The sequence below is a fragment of the Moschus berezovskii genome, chromosome 13 (assembly GCF_049115385.1).
Source record: "Moschus berezovskii isolate FMDL1 chromosome 13, NW_MosBer_1.0, whole genome shotgun sequence".
Taxonomy (NCBI): domain Eukaryota; kingdom Metazoa; phylum Chordata; class Mammalia; order Artiodactyla; family Moschidae; genus Moschus; species Moschus berezovskii.
The window spans coordinates 54,588,611-54,602,191 of NC_142472.1; the positions used below are offsets into that span (position 1 = coordinate 54,588,611).

Sequence of the window (13,581 nt, forward strand, 5' to 3'; positions counted from 1 at the left end):
CGCGGGCGTTGGCGCTAGGGGCCCGCTCCCCGGGAAGCGGAGGCCCGTGTGATCGCTCGCGGCGGGACCATGCCGACTTTTGGACCTCTAACCACTAAGCAAACAACCCTTGTGCTCGCGCTCCACTGTCCAAACAGGCTTTATTGACAGGCGTTTCACGGCAACGCATAGCAACCGCGCCGGGCCCCTGGGGACCACCGGCTGCCCCGCCGCCCCCGCCCCGGGCCCGGCACGCGGCCCCCCGCCCCTAGCCTCCCGGTCCCAGGCGCCGAGGGGAAGACGCCTCCCGGAAGCGCCGCGGAATCGGGGCGATGCTGCAGGGGGCATTCCTGCCTCGCAGCTTGGCCCGTCCAGCCCAGCCCTCGGGGCACCTTCTCCCTCTGTGGAGGCGCCGATCCGGGCCCGGAGCGGCCGCGTGGGGGGCACATCCCCTTTTCCCCGGCCCCATCGCTGCCGAGGGCGCCTGACTCCGAGGCTTCCAGGACCAGAAACCTCTAGGGCAGCAGCCCCGTGCCCAGCCGAACCCTTTGCTGGGTTCCCAGTTCTTATCTGGGAGAGGGGAGAGACCGGGGAGGGAGGGTGTGGAAAAGGAAACAGCATGGGACAAGACAGGCCATTTACAAAACACTGTCGTGGGAACGTGGGCTTCCCAGGTGGCACTAGTGGTAAAGAACCCGCCTGCCCACGCAGGAGACCCGGGTTCGATCCCTGGGCCAGGAAGATTCCCCTGGTAGAGTGCATGGCACCCCACTCCAGTCTTCTTGCCTGGAGAATCCCCATGAACAGAGGAGCCTGGCGGGCTACAGTTCACGAGGGCAACTTAGTATGCACATTCGCGGAAACTTTGCCTCGGGAAAATAGAATAGAGTATTTTCACTTGAATGCTGGACATTCTGGGGAGAAGAGACTCACCGATGAAGGGACTGAGGGTGATGGCCTCCGTCTGGACTTGACGGACGCTGTGAGGGGCTCTCTCGCGCCCACTTCCCACCGTGCCCCTACCTGAGAAGCAGCTGGGCGTTCAGCTGTGCGTCCTGCCCACAGGCACCCCTAGAGAACCACGCATTCCACAAGGCAAGGCTGGGCTGCGGCTTGGGGGCAGGGCAGGTCTCAGAAACCGCTCCCTCCGGCTTCTGGTGCTCTGGGGTAAAATGAGGTTGTCCAGATAACCTTCTCCATCCCCCATCCCCGCCCTGATTTTCCTAATTCTAGCTTGCAAGGAGAGAGGATATTTCATTTCTTAAAAAAATAATAATAATAATTTCAGACAAAACCTGATAGGTGATAAATACAGAATCTGAAATCTGGAAAGCTCCTTTATCTCTTTTCTTTTTAGAAAAAAAAAAATTCAACTGTGTTCAAATACCACCCCCACCCCCACCCACCCCCATTTCCCTTCACCATATCACTTCTCTCCCCATGGATCCAGAAGGCTTTTAAAATGCTGGCTTGGATGTTACACAGACCAACAACCCAAACAGCAGCAACAACAACAGAAACTCCCCCTTTTTCATCAGCCCCAAGATTGTGAAAATCACAGGAAGTCCAGGTTGGCTCTGGCATTTATAGCACTGACATACATTCAGCCCAGAGAGGCTCTGGTGACAGGCATTCTAAACAAGGCCCTGTCCAGGGCCACCCCCCCCCAACCTTGTCAGGCCTGGAGTCCAGCAACCACCCGATCACTGTACCATAGCCCGCGTGCACACACCAGCCAAGCCTTTCCTGCACTGGGAAGGGAAGAGAAGACAGACAAAGACCTGGGGGTTCTGCATGCTTCAGTGGGCCCAGGTCTCCATCTTAGCTGCCTCTGGCTTCTGCAGCTTCAGTCTTGCCTGCCCTAGAGGTGAGAGGGGCCAGGGGGACCTTGGAGGGCAGTCAGTAGACCTAACCATCTTGGTTCCATCCCTGGCAGTCCCCTGAGCCACTTTCCCGCCTCAGCTCCAACCGGAGACATATCCTGCAGATCTGGGAGGCCAAGAGCTGAGGAGCCGGGGGCTGAAAGGCTGGTCTGTTCCACCAGTCCAGGCAGCATGTCCGCCGGTACTAAAGGAAGCCCCAGTGTCTTTTCCCATCTCCTCACTTGGCAGAAAGAGTCAGAATGGAAAAAGTTGAAATCTAGGAGAATGTCATCCTTGAGGCCCCCAACCACAGTCGTCTTTCCCCTAGCCCCCCCGTTTGTTTCTGCTCTGAGGGCTAGGTCAGCTGGTAAACATTTGTGGGTGAGAGGGGAGGGGGTCTTTCCTGAGGGTTCTAGCAGAGTCCATGCTCTTCATGGCTCAGCCTGGAATTGCTACTGCAGGCTGCTGCGGGTCACTGGGTGACAGTAGGGTTTAACACACCCCCAGCTGGCCCCAGAACCCCAGGCACCGAGCCTTGCAGGGAAGACACGGGACTCAGGGGCTCCGGGACGCTTCTCAGAGGACCTGGCTGTGGCTGGGGAGGCTGTGGCCCAGAAGGCGGGGGCGGCTGTTGCTGCTGCTGTTGCAACTTCTTCTTGTTGATTTTCCTTTCCTTTGCTCTGCGGTTCTGAAACCAAATTTTAACCTGGAAATGAAAAAGGTGGAGAAAAACAGAAGGTGGTGAAGAAGATAGGGAAAGCATAAAGGGACAGAATTTGACACTAGATCCAATGCCTCCTTCTCCAGCCAACGAGGTCCCCTCTTCACCCGCAGGACACCAGCCCTTCACCCAGCTTTTCACGGGACAGCCCATATAACAGCCCAGTGGTTGAGCTTCTCCCAAGCCCAGTTCAGCCTCAAGAGGGAAGGGCCTCTCTCTCCCTCTTTGTCCCTCAGGTTTCTTTCCAGAGCAACCTTTATCTACAGCTTCACTGGAAAAGTACAGAGTCTCAGAACCAAGGAAGACAGAAACTGCCAGGCCCTTTCTACACCAAGCAAGGAGGTTAGGGCTAGATGTACTTCAAAATGACAACCTTTGGCCTCTCAAAGCTAAACGGATATGTAATAGTCCTTGCCTTGGGGCTGAGAATGAGTTTTAATGAGGGGTTTCTTGGCTGTGAATTTGACAATCTAGAGCATTCAGGAGCTAAGCCTCACCCCTCCACAGTTTTTCTGGGCAGAGGCTAGTATCCGACATTAATTTTTCCCCCCAATAAAGAGGTGGGTACAAAAAGAGTAAGTCTTTATTGACCCAAATCGAATTCTGCATTAAACTACACTCAGTTTGCATGTGTGTGTGCGTGTTTTACCTCCCAGGTCCCCCAGAATAGAAAAAAAAAAATCAACAATATATCTATATTTTTTTTAAAAGACAACTAGATGTGGAAGAAGCCTTTTGAAAAAGCATCTAGAAGGAAAAGTCTCTCGATCCTCTTGCTTAATCTGCCCACAGAACTAGGTGGATCCCGGGGCCTGACTTCTAACCCTCCCCACTGGACCCTCCCAGGCAGTCACAGGGCCCTGGAGGGTTCCCACCTGCCTCTCTGAGAGCCCCAGCGTGGCAGCCAGTTCAGCTTTCCTCCGGATGGTGATGTAGCGACTGTAGTGAAACTCCTTCTCCAGCTCCAGACGCTGGTGGTCCGTGTACACCACCCGGTATTTATCTTTCGTCCTGGTTTTCACTGTGGAGGAAGGCGAAGTTAGCCCGGAGAACTGCAGGGCAGCCCATCAGTCATGGGTAATGACAAACCTCCCTAACCCAGGAACCATTTCTCTTCCTCCATCGCCCTGGGGGGCCGCGGTTTGGCTGGTTCCTGCTGAGTCTGACAGGAACCCCCACTCCCCCGCCCCCGGCGAGAGGGTGTGGGGGGCCTATTCAGGACAACTAACCTTGTCTTGGAATTAAGTGGTTTTTGAAAATTAAAGAGAAACTAAAAATGCATACAGCTACCAAAGAGTTGGACACGACTGAGTGACTGAACTGAAAAATTCATACAGGTGATAGCAGAACCCCATCAGGGGTTTTGTAAAGCAAATACAGCACCTGAGCTGATGAGGCCCAAAAGGAAAACAGTCCTGGGAATATTCAGATTTTCAGGCCCATCAGAGATAAAACAAAACAAAAAAACAGCTCACAGTAAAAACAGCTGGGATTGTGGGTATGTGGTTGGGGGCAATTCCCTTTCTGTTTGTTTTATTAAAAGTGGAAAGGGGGTGCAGTGACAGCTGTCCCCTCAGGTCACTGGAGACGTACACACCCCCTCGCCCCCGGGCTCACCCGAGTATCCGGTGGAATTCTGAGCAGGGGTCTGGCAGGCCGCTACTTCCTCTCGCTGGGGACGGTCTATACCTGGGCGAACCTGGGTTGACACACTTTTCTTTTTAATCCTCCATTTATTTCTGCTGCAAACCCGGCCAGAGCTATCCTGACCAGTGATCTCCTGCTCATTGGATTGAGTCAACATATTAAACCTTGCATTGATTGTTTTACTGAAGGGCCTTGACAAATAGTGTGACTGCAGTCAGAGCAGGCCGGAGCCCCGCGTCTCCACCGGGTCTGTCCCGGGTCGACCCTCGGCAGAACCCCCCAACTCAGGAGCTGTTCTCGCTCGGCCCCAGGTCGGGGTCTTCTCCCCCAAAAGAGCATGTTCAATCGCCCGGTGCCCCGGGGCTGCAGGAAGATCTAAAGGGTCTGGGGAGTTGCTCGGAGGTGTTTAATGCCCCGCAGGCTGACTTTGTTCAGGTAAAACCCTTTGCAAACCACAACAAAAGCGCCCTGGGAAGATACAGGCCGGATCAGAGGGAGCTCCCCGGAGCCGCTGAAAGGAGAACACAGCCTCAAACAATGCAGGACAAGGCGATCTTATCAAAGAAAAGCCCTTTCAATGCCTTAATAACAACCGCGTTCTGTTTGAATTACCACTACTGAGCAAATGGCGGGCCGGCCTTCATCCCCCTCCCCGCCAGGCGCATTAACATCAACACGGCGGCGGGCGCATTTGAATGCGCGCGGCGGCCCCGACCCTGCGCCTGCCGGGAAAGGAAAGGCAACTGACAAGTCCTGGGAACCTGCGCTACCGCCCCCAGCCCGCCCGCGGTGGTGGCCCCTTCGTACAGAGGGGCAAACTGAGGATTAGACTAGATCACCACGCAGATGGTGAACGGGGGCCAGGTGGGAGCCACAAAGGACACCTCCTCGGGCCGGAGACTCGCCTTGGGGCCCTCGGGAGCGTCTCTGGCTGGGGGCTGTCCTTTCAGTATCCGGAGAGGCCGGGGCAGCGCGACCAGGCCCCAGTCTGCTCAGCAGTCCGCGCGCCCCGAGGACCTTGGAGATGCCCCGCACCCCCTGGGAACCAAGGAGGGGGCTGGAGTAGGGGAGAGATGAGAGGGACTTGTCAGAATTCATTATTGACTGCGAAAGTCACCACCCTCTTTCCGGGCCCTAAAAGAGACAATGGCAGGGATGGGAAGGTGTATATCAAAGCGGACTGGGTCGGGTCCCACCCGCCCCCCCCCAACTCGCCCCTTGACGGATGAGGCTCCGCAGAGGAGTCGGGCTCCAGCCGGCGGGCCGCCCCACATTAACATCACAAGGGCGCCCGGCGCCGACTGCGGCCTTGCCACCTTGGCGCGGGACTTCACAGCGGCCTCTCCTCCGCTGACCCCGCCGCCCGGGCTCTGGTGGCACGCCTCCCTCTCCCCCCGCCCGGGCCTGCTCTGCGCGCATTCTCCGGGGACGCACCAAGGGTCCCGGCCCGGCCCCGCGGGCCGGCGCCCCAGGCAGGCTCAGGATAGCCAAGGGCCTTTCTCGGGCGCGCTCTCTGTCCAGGCGAGCGCGCCTCCTCTCGGGGGAGGCGACCCAGCCGACCCTCCAGGTCGGCCCCGAGGCCTCCTCCCCGGACCGCCGCAGTCCCCCCGGTGATGGGTCCCGGCTTGTGCGCAGTGACGCAAAAAACCGATCCCGGGAGACAGCCCCCAACGGCTGCTCTGATTTATGCGGCTGTAATCGGCTATAAAACCCCTGCAAAGTGGCCATAACCTGCATGCGGGCCGGGCTGGGCCTGAAAGGAGGGAAGAGGAAAAAGCGGAAGTGCAGAGGGCTGGGAAAGACTTCATGGAAGGAAAGCGGAGCCAGCAGGACTCTCCCACCACACCTACTGGAGCTCCTTCCCCACTGGACACACTCAGACGCCAGACGGGGCAGACCCGGAGCCCACGAGCCTGCTCAGTCCCGCCAAACCGGGATCTCTGCAGAGACATCTCTGGGGCAAGCTCGTTAAACGAATGTGCGAGCACACACACACACTCACACGCGCGCACACACCAGACCCTGGGAAGGAAGGTTCCGGAGAAACGATCTCCGTCTGGAGCAGCGGCTGAGCGCGCATCACCCCTTCCTCCCCTTCTCCCTCTGAAGACACGAGGGGACTCCCGGGGCGTCCAGTCCCAGCCCTCCGGCTTTTGATTGAAATGACCCCTGCGCAGATCAAAGTTCTGAAGACCCGGGTGCTCCCCACACCCCCGCGCCGCACCTCTTCACTTAGTTCCCGGGACCAACACCTTCTTTCAGCTTCGGCAGCTTCGCCCGGTTTCCCCAGCGCGGCAGCTCCGATCCCTACCTTTGGCCCCAATGGCTAAACCTGGTCCCTCGCGCGACCGCGCCGCCCTCCTGACCCCCCAGTCTCCTGCTCTTCCCGAGTGGCCGGAACAGGGAAGGACGGCGTGCTCCTAGAGCCCGGCCCTGGAGAGCTGCAGGGGAGCCGCGCACCGAGCGAGGGCGGGCGGCAGCAAGCTGGGAGGATTTGATCACTGCGCTGCAGCCGCGCTGCACCACGTTCCCGAGAGTCTCCCGAGGGTCTGAGGACCGGACCTTACGAAGGAAGGGCGGTGGGAAGGAGGGAGCCTCCCGTTTGCCTTACACTGAACGCGGCTCGTGAGACCAGGACCTCCACTCCTGATCCCGCTAGCCTCCACGCAGAGGCCAGAGCAGCAACCCCCAGGGGGGAGAGTCCAGAGCCCCCAGACGCGGTCGCCCCGCCCCGTCCCCCTTGCGCGGAGTCCCCGGACGCGCGGGGACCGCGCCTTCCCCCGGCGCCCGCCGGCTCACCTTGGCTGCCCAGCGCCGGCTGCGCGGGCTTCCGCATCCACTCGCACAGGTTCCGCCGCTGGCCGCCCGGCGACAGCTGCTCGGCGGCGGCGGTGGCGACCGGCCCGGGGGGGCCGGGGTTAAGCGTCTGCAGCAAGCCGGAGGCGCAGGAGGGCGCGGCGGCCGGGTGGTGCGGGTGGTGGTGCGGGTGGTGGTGCGGGTGGTAATCGGCGGGCCCGCTGTAGCCCATGGCGGCGGCCGGGGAGCCCCCGTTGAGGCCGTGCGCTACGGCGTTGGCGGCGGCCGCCGCGCCCCCCGGCGCGTAGCCGTTCCAGTCCTCGCGGAGCGGAGCGCCGTAGGCGGCCGGCCAAGACGGCCCGGGGGACTGCGCGCTGTCCAGGTTGGCGGCGGCGGCGGCCGCGGCCGCCACATGGTATCCGCCGTAGTCCGGGTACTGCGGGGGGCTGACGAAGTTCTGCGGGGCCAGGTTGAGGCTGCCGGAGTGGCGCACGGAGCTGGGATACATGCTCACGTCCTTGTCCAGGAGGTAGCTCACGTACATGGTGGCGAGGGCCCGACGGCGAACCTCACCATGCTGCCCAGGGACGGACGCTGGAGGCTGCCGGGGGTCGCCGCGCTGGCGACGGGGGCGAGGGGGCGCCGGAACGGCGGGTGGCTGCGCCCCGGCCCGCGAAGCTCCGCCGGCTCCTCACGGCGCTTCTGCCTCTGAGGCGGTCCCTGCCTCGGGCCTGCCTCCTCCCTCCCTCCCTCCCTCCTGCTCTCTCTTCCTTCTTTCCTCCCACCTCCTTTCCACCAGGCTGCAGAGGCGGGGAAGACCCGCCACCGGCTGGCGTGCGGAGCCCCAGGCCGGCGGCCTTACGTGATTAACGAGTGTTTACAAGACTCTATTAGTAATGACACAGACACCAATGGCTGGAGACGTCGAGGCGCAGCGCGCACCCGGCGCACAACCCCTAGAAACACGATTTGCATTTTAAAAGATTACGGAGGTGGGGGGAGCTCTCCAGAGGGCTGCGACCCATCACAGCTAAATATTCAAACCTTTATTGTTAAGAGCTTCCTCCTTCCAACCTTGGTGCACTTTAACCTCCCATCACAGGTTCAAAGAATGAAATCAAGAGACTTGCAAAAGGGGGTGGAGGGGTGGGGAGAGCTATCTTGGTGGGAATCGGGGTTTAGGAACTGAGGAGTCGTGTTTTTGCATTTGCAGGGAAGGGAGGGGGTGTCTAGAAGAACCTCCTTCCATCCCAAAGAGTAAAAGGGAAGCCATTGCTTTGATGACAGAGTTTCTGGCCAGCCTGGGAGGTGACGGGTAGAGCCGAGAGAAATAGGCCTGTTCCCTTCCTCTCTGCGCCCCTGGCCAGGCCGACTGCGCCCCTCAAACAACTGTCACAGCTGATCATGTGTTTTCTTCCCTAGGGAAACAGCTGGCCCTCCACACGAGCTAAATTAAGACCCTAGTCGCAGGTCGCATCTCCGAGTTCATCTCACATTTGGGACTCAAAGCTATTAACTTTTTTGAAAAAGCATTTACACTCCAAACTCAGAAATCTTGACTGCAAACCAAGACGAGAGTGGTAGTAGTCCGGCTGGTGGGAGGGCGGTAAAGGATTGGAGCAGGAGGGTTTGCTAGAGTTCTGGTGTTTCTTGAGCTGGGTCCTGGTGTGTTTGTTGCCTGTGAAAACTAAGCAAGTTACACTTATATGTTTATATACTTAAATACATGGTTTAAAATCAAGGAAAAGGGACTCTAGGATTTCTGCTCATGTCTACCTAGGCATGGATATGTCATACAATGGCTTAAAACCATTATCATTTGCAAAGTAAAACATTTCTCTGGAGAAAATAGTTTTTCATCTCCAGGGGAAGAGACCCCCAAGCAATCACTGATGATTGCTTCCAAAAAGCCCCGAGTAGGGAAGGGTCTTGGATTTGGGAGCACTGTGTCCCAGGCTGGAAGTGGTGGCTGTGGGGACATGTACTGCGTGGCCTGGCTCGGGACCCGCCAGGACAGGTCGGAGGACAGGAGCTCAGGGCAACCAGATTTGCTCAGGCAGGTGCCCATCTTGGTTCAGCGATCGCGGGGAGTGGGGCCTGCGGCTGCCGGTCTACCTCTGCTCCAAACCCAGACGGCGCTGCCAGACTGGGATCTGAGGATCGCAGCGGCCCGGGGCAGCGGGCTGGGTGGCTTTGAGCACTCCGGGAACCAGCGGGGCGCAGTGGCTCTCCTGCAGATCTACCCTTGTCGGTTCTCGCCGCCGAGCGGTCTCTGGTGTTTGTCACTTCCTCGTGTGATCTCTGGAGCTCCTGCCAGTGTCCTTTATCTCCTAGATCTTCACATCTCCCCAGATCGGGAATAGAGCGGGTCTTGTCATCTTCTCCACTTTACAGAGGACAGCCGGCTGGCCGCAGAGTTCCGAGAAGCCAGGCCCCAGCCGGATCAGGGCTTCGGATCTCCTCCTTGCTGGTCCCTCCTGTCCTCTGTGTTTCCTAAGGAAAGAGGTTAAAATGGAGGGGGGCAGGTGGTAACAAACTGGGCAATCAACTGGTGAAGGCTGTAGCAGATCATCCTTGTGGATCTACCCGGGCCTGGCCCGGATAACTGTCATTGGACGTCTTGAGAAATAAAATAGGAAACAAATTACAAAGCCCTTTACAGAATTCAAGTCACTGAGTTGGGAGGGGGGTCACGGGATGTGGGGGAGTCTGTGGACCTGGATGAGGCTGGGATGTGGGAGGTTAAGTGGTGGGAGCATTGCAGACGTTTGATCTAGCAAACATCTTCCTCCTCTTCCTGGGAGACACAATCCCTCTTTCCGCCTACCCCCCCCCGCCAATCCCCCGCCCCCGCAGCCCCCTCCCAAGCCTCCAGCTCTGGAAGCTGAGGCCCAGGCTTGCGCCCAAGTCTTCGGAATGTGGGCATTCTTTGGGACAATCGCTTTATTGGGGACAGCCAGCCCCCTCCACCCTGCGGTGGCCGCTTCCTGCGTTTTTATGGCCGCCGGCCGCTGGCTAATTGTCCCGGTTTTCCAGCTGTGTCTCCGCTCTGCCCTGGAGAAAGGGCCCTGGCCTGCCTGCCCAAATGCTTTGGGAGCGGCCTGAGTTGATCTGGCCCCAGGGGTCACGCCAGATCTCACAGAGGCCCATGCTCACTTGGGGTGTGGGGTGTGACGGCTGGAGAGGACACTGGCTGGTGTCCTTCATGAAGAAATGGGCCCTCCTGGCAGTAACATGGCCCCTCTATGGTTCTGGGCCCTGGGCTGGGGGTGAGGGGAAAGGAGGCAATAATGATGTCCTTGGACAAGCTCCTTGGAGTGGAAATATCCCGTCTGGGTTGCTCCCTCAGCTAAGAGGGGGTCCATCTGGGTTCCTGCAGGGGCAGGCTGTTGGGAGCAATCAGAGAGGGGTGCAAGGTGGCTGATGGGAAGAGAGCCTGGTGTCTTTTCATCACCATGGCTTAGCCTCTGAGAGCCCTTTGTTGGGTTCCTGACCCCCGAAACCTGCTCTGGGTGGGGGAGGAGAGGCAGCTCCACCGGCCTCTGGGTGCAGGTGTGTGGCCCTGGGGGAGTGCAGGTGCCACGTGGGACAGGCCTCCAGCAGAGACCAAGGTGCCTGGTGGCTTTCTTAGAGCCTCTTGGCTTGAGCTGAGAACCACCCTCAATGGTCGTCACCTGCCTTCACTCTTCAAGGCTCTGGCCCAGCCTACCAGTACCTGGGTCTCAAAGTCATAGGGAAGTTTGGGGCTGGGGTGGGGCTGGGCCTGAGGCTGTGATCCCACAGAGCTTGAGTAGGCTGCTTAGGGCAGGACAAGGTGGGAAGAAAGAGACCCAGGTGAATAAAAGGGTCTGGAAGACTCGGGGGCAGGCTCCACTTAGGTTATCCAAGGGACGTCTCTTTGATACTGACAGTGTCAGGGCCACTCCACATTCCTCGGAGAGGGTCCGGGCTTCCAGGATCCTGGCTGCTGGCAAGGGCAGGGGCACAGAGCCGGGTGGGGAACAGGAGGCACCGGAAGGGGCGGGCCACTCTTCCAGGGAGATGAGACACTCCTTGAATCCACAGATCATTGACAGGGCTGCCTCTCTGCTCAAAGGTCCCCAGTGTTTGCTCCAGCCTGGGGGGGGGGGGACCCTGCTTTTCCCTGAATTTGTGACTCCTGGAACTGGGGCACCTGTGACCCTTGACACCTAGGTAGGGCAGGCTGTCTGTTCCACCTGAGCAAGCGAACCTACTTTCTGAAACCCTTTCAGATCAAGGAAATGATCCGAAGAGTTCTGACCTTACAAACTCCCTCTCTCTCTTGGCCCTGCACAGGAAGCCTTCACCCTGCACTGACCTGAATTCCCAGGAGAAATAAGGAAGAGCAACAAGGAAGAGAGCGTTGTCTGATAAAACCATTCAGCTTGGCAGTCTACGCTGCTGTGGGAAAAACTGCTCGGTCTCTGTGTAGTTTGGAGTTGGGGCCAACAATGGCACGAAGTCAGCAATCCCCTCACATAAAGGAAGCCTCTACAAGGGCTGGTTTGACCCCCAAGAAATCCTGCCCTGCCGCTCAGCTAACATCTCTGGGAGGGAGATCAATCACAGTGTCCTCTCTATAGGGTCTCCCTGGAGTCCGCTGCCTGCTCAGTTCCATCAGGCGACAAAGGAGCACAACGTGTTCCTCCTGAACAGCAGGGAGGGGCCGCAGCTGCCCACAGCTGCCCGGCTTCATTCACAGGCTCATCCCCACCCAAGGGAGTCAAGAATGTTCCCCCCAAGCAAACTGAGTCTCTGGTCCTGCCTACCTGCGGGAGAGTTCCTGAAACTGTGGGAGGTCATCGTTGGGCTAGATGTTTAACACTCAGGGTGCAGGAGAGTGGAGAAAACAGTAAGCTTTCTCTTCCAGGGGAAAAGAAATAATTTTTCCCCCTCTGCTCAAGAAGAGCTAGGAAAAGAAAAAGCCTCAGACGAAGGGCTGATATTTGGGTGCAGAAATCTGGTTTTGCCCACTAGCTGCAAATTATGGGAATAAATGGTGGTTGCCCATTTTCTTCCCCCCGCCTTCCCCACCCACCCTGCTAGAATCAGTCTGTGGATGTTGTACGACTTGGTCTAACTCTGTGTGATGTGTGAGCACAGAGCAAGAATTAAAAGCCTGAGAGGGAGCGCTCACTGTGGGGAAGACCCGGCCCCCGGGCCAGCAACACCTAAATGCTATCACATGGCTTTGGCGTGGAGTTACCGCTTGTTCCCTCACCGATGGATGTCTCGTGCCTAAAGTGATGACCTTTGTTTGTCATATGAAAATATGTTCCTGGGAAGCCCTACACAGCAGGCTCAAAGTGGTGGAGGGAAGGGGCTCAGGTAAGGGTGCAGCTCTCCTTGGGTTACTGGGCCCATTGGAAGCTACTCTCTCGAGAGGAAAGTCGAAAGTGAAGTCGCTCAGTTGTGTCCGACTCTTTGCGACCCCACGGACTATAGACTACTAAACTCCTCTGTCCATGGGATTTTCCAGGCAAGAATACTGGAGTGGCTGCCATTTCCTTCTCCAGAAGATCTTCCCAACCCAGGGATTGAACCTGGGTCTCCCGCATTGTAGGCGGACGCTTTACTGTCTGAGCCACCAGGGAACTCTGGAGGGGATTTGGGGGGTGGGGTAGGGGTGGGACAAAGGACTTCATGTCTGTAGCCTTTGCATTTTACAAGGGAGCACTCTGACGCCCAGAGAGGGTGGGTGATGTTCCCAAGGTCACACAGCTAGCTGTTCCGGTCACTAACATGAAATGACCATTCTTTGTAACTAGGAGTACTCTGTGCCAATGTTAATAATGACTAAGGCTTCGGGTGCCACCCTGGAAACCGCCTCCCCAACCCCAAACCGACTGGTGTCACGGAGGGAAGCCAAACTCCCCACCCCACGCACCAGATAGATTCAAAACAATCAGGTTGAGCTGTTGTGACACTTTTGCTTTCCAAGTCCTCTTTATTATATTTCTTCTTTTCAGGGGCACCTGCTAATTGTGGTGTATAAGTTTATTGAATTGCACTCCATCCAAATGTTTCTTCAATTGCCAGCAAAAGTATCCATCTATCCCACAGTAAATTGCTTTCTGTAAAAGAGCTCATCTTTATTTTTTGAATGGAAACCCACATCCTGTGGCTGAGCCCTGGAAATGTGTCAAATTCAAAATGAGTAAAGGGAGTGCAAGGAAATGGACTTGTTTTTCTCCTCGTCCTCTGCTTCCCCAGCAGTGTCCCTGCACCTCTTCTGGACACACGACCCCAAAGGGTCGTACCTATATGGGTGGTGGAAAGAGACCACCCATTCAGTTTCCCATCACATGGGTGAGTAGGACCTGGGCTCGGCAGTTCCCAGCAGGAGCATTCTCCTCGGGCCTCTGCTTGACCGCTGGTCTTGAACATTTCCAGGCGGCGTGACAGTGGGCGAAGCAGCACCCCTGTCTCGGAAGGCAGTGTGTGTTGAAGAGTTACTGAAACTGAAATCAGCTCTTTGCTCTCCGACTTTTCTTAGAGTTGCCGTCGTGCTTTTTTTATTTTTTAAAATGAATTAGTAAATACGGATATTAACTA

General features: G+C 57.5%; 1 protein-coding gene across 3 annotated transcripts; it reads right to left on the reverse strand.

Moving 5' to 3' along the window:
• Positions 1 to 2,313: 2,313 nt before the first annotated feature.
• On the reverse strand, positions 2,314 to 7,549 carry CDX2 (caudal type homeobox 2). 3 transcript variants are annotated; one of them, XM_088842853.1, is made up of 3 exons: positions 7,010 to 7,549; positions 3,438 to 3,608; positions 2,314 to 2,547 (listed from the first exon to the last, which is right to left on the reverse strand). In XM_088842853.1, exons 1-3 carry the CDS (start codon positions 7,547 to 7,549, stop codon positions 2,314 to 2,316), a joined length of 945 nt encoding a protein of 314 aa, XP_088698979.1. The 3 variants fall into 3 exon arrangements, with proteins under 3 accessions (XP_088698979.1, XP_055282815.1, XP_088698980.1); XM_055426840.2 differs by having other exon boundaries at positions 3,438 to 3,583; positions 7,009 to 7,549; XM_088842854.1 differs by having other exon boundaries at positions 2,418 to 2,547; positions 3,442 to 3,583; positions 7,009 to 7,549.
• Between the last annotated feature and the right edge of the window lie 6,032 nt (positions 7,550 to 13,581).

Bases quoted from the DNA above. Each gene is read 5' to 3' on its own strand.
- CDX2 (XM_088842853.1), bottom strand. From the start codon at position 7,549: ATGTACGTGAGCTACCTCCTGGACAAGGACGTGAGCATGTATCCCAGC. The intron at 3,609-7,009 runs GGTGAGCCGGCG...CTGCAGTTCTCC, and splicing joins AGCCGGCGCTGGGCAGCCAA to GGGCTAACTTCGCCTTCCTC. The intron at 2,548-3,437 runs GTGGGAACCCTC...TTTCATTTCCAG, and splicing joins TGGGGCTCTCAGAGAGGCAG to GTTAAAATTTGGTTTCAGAA.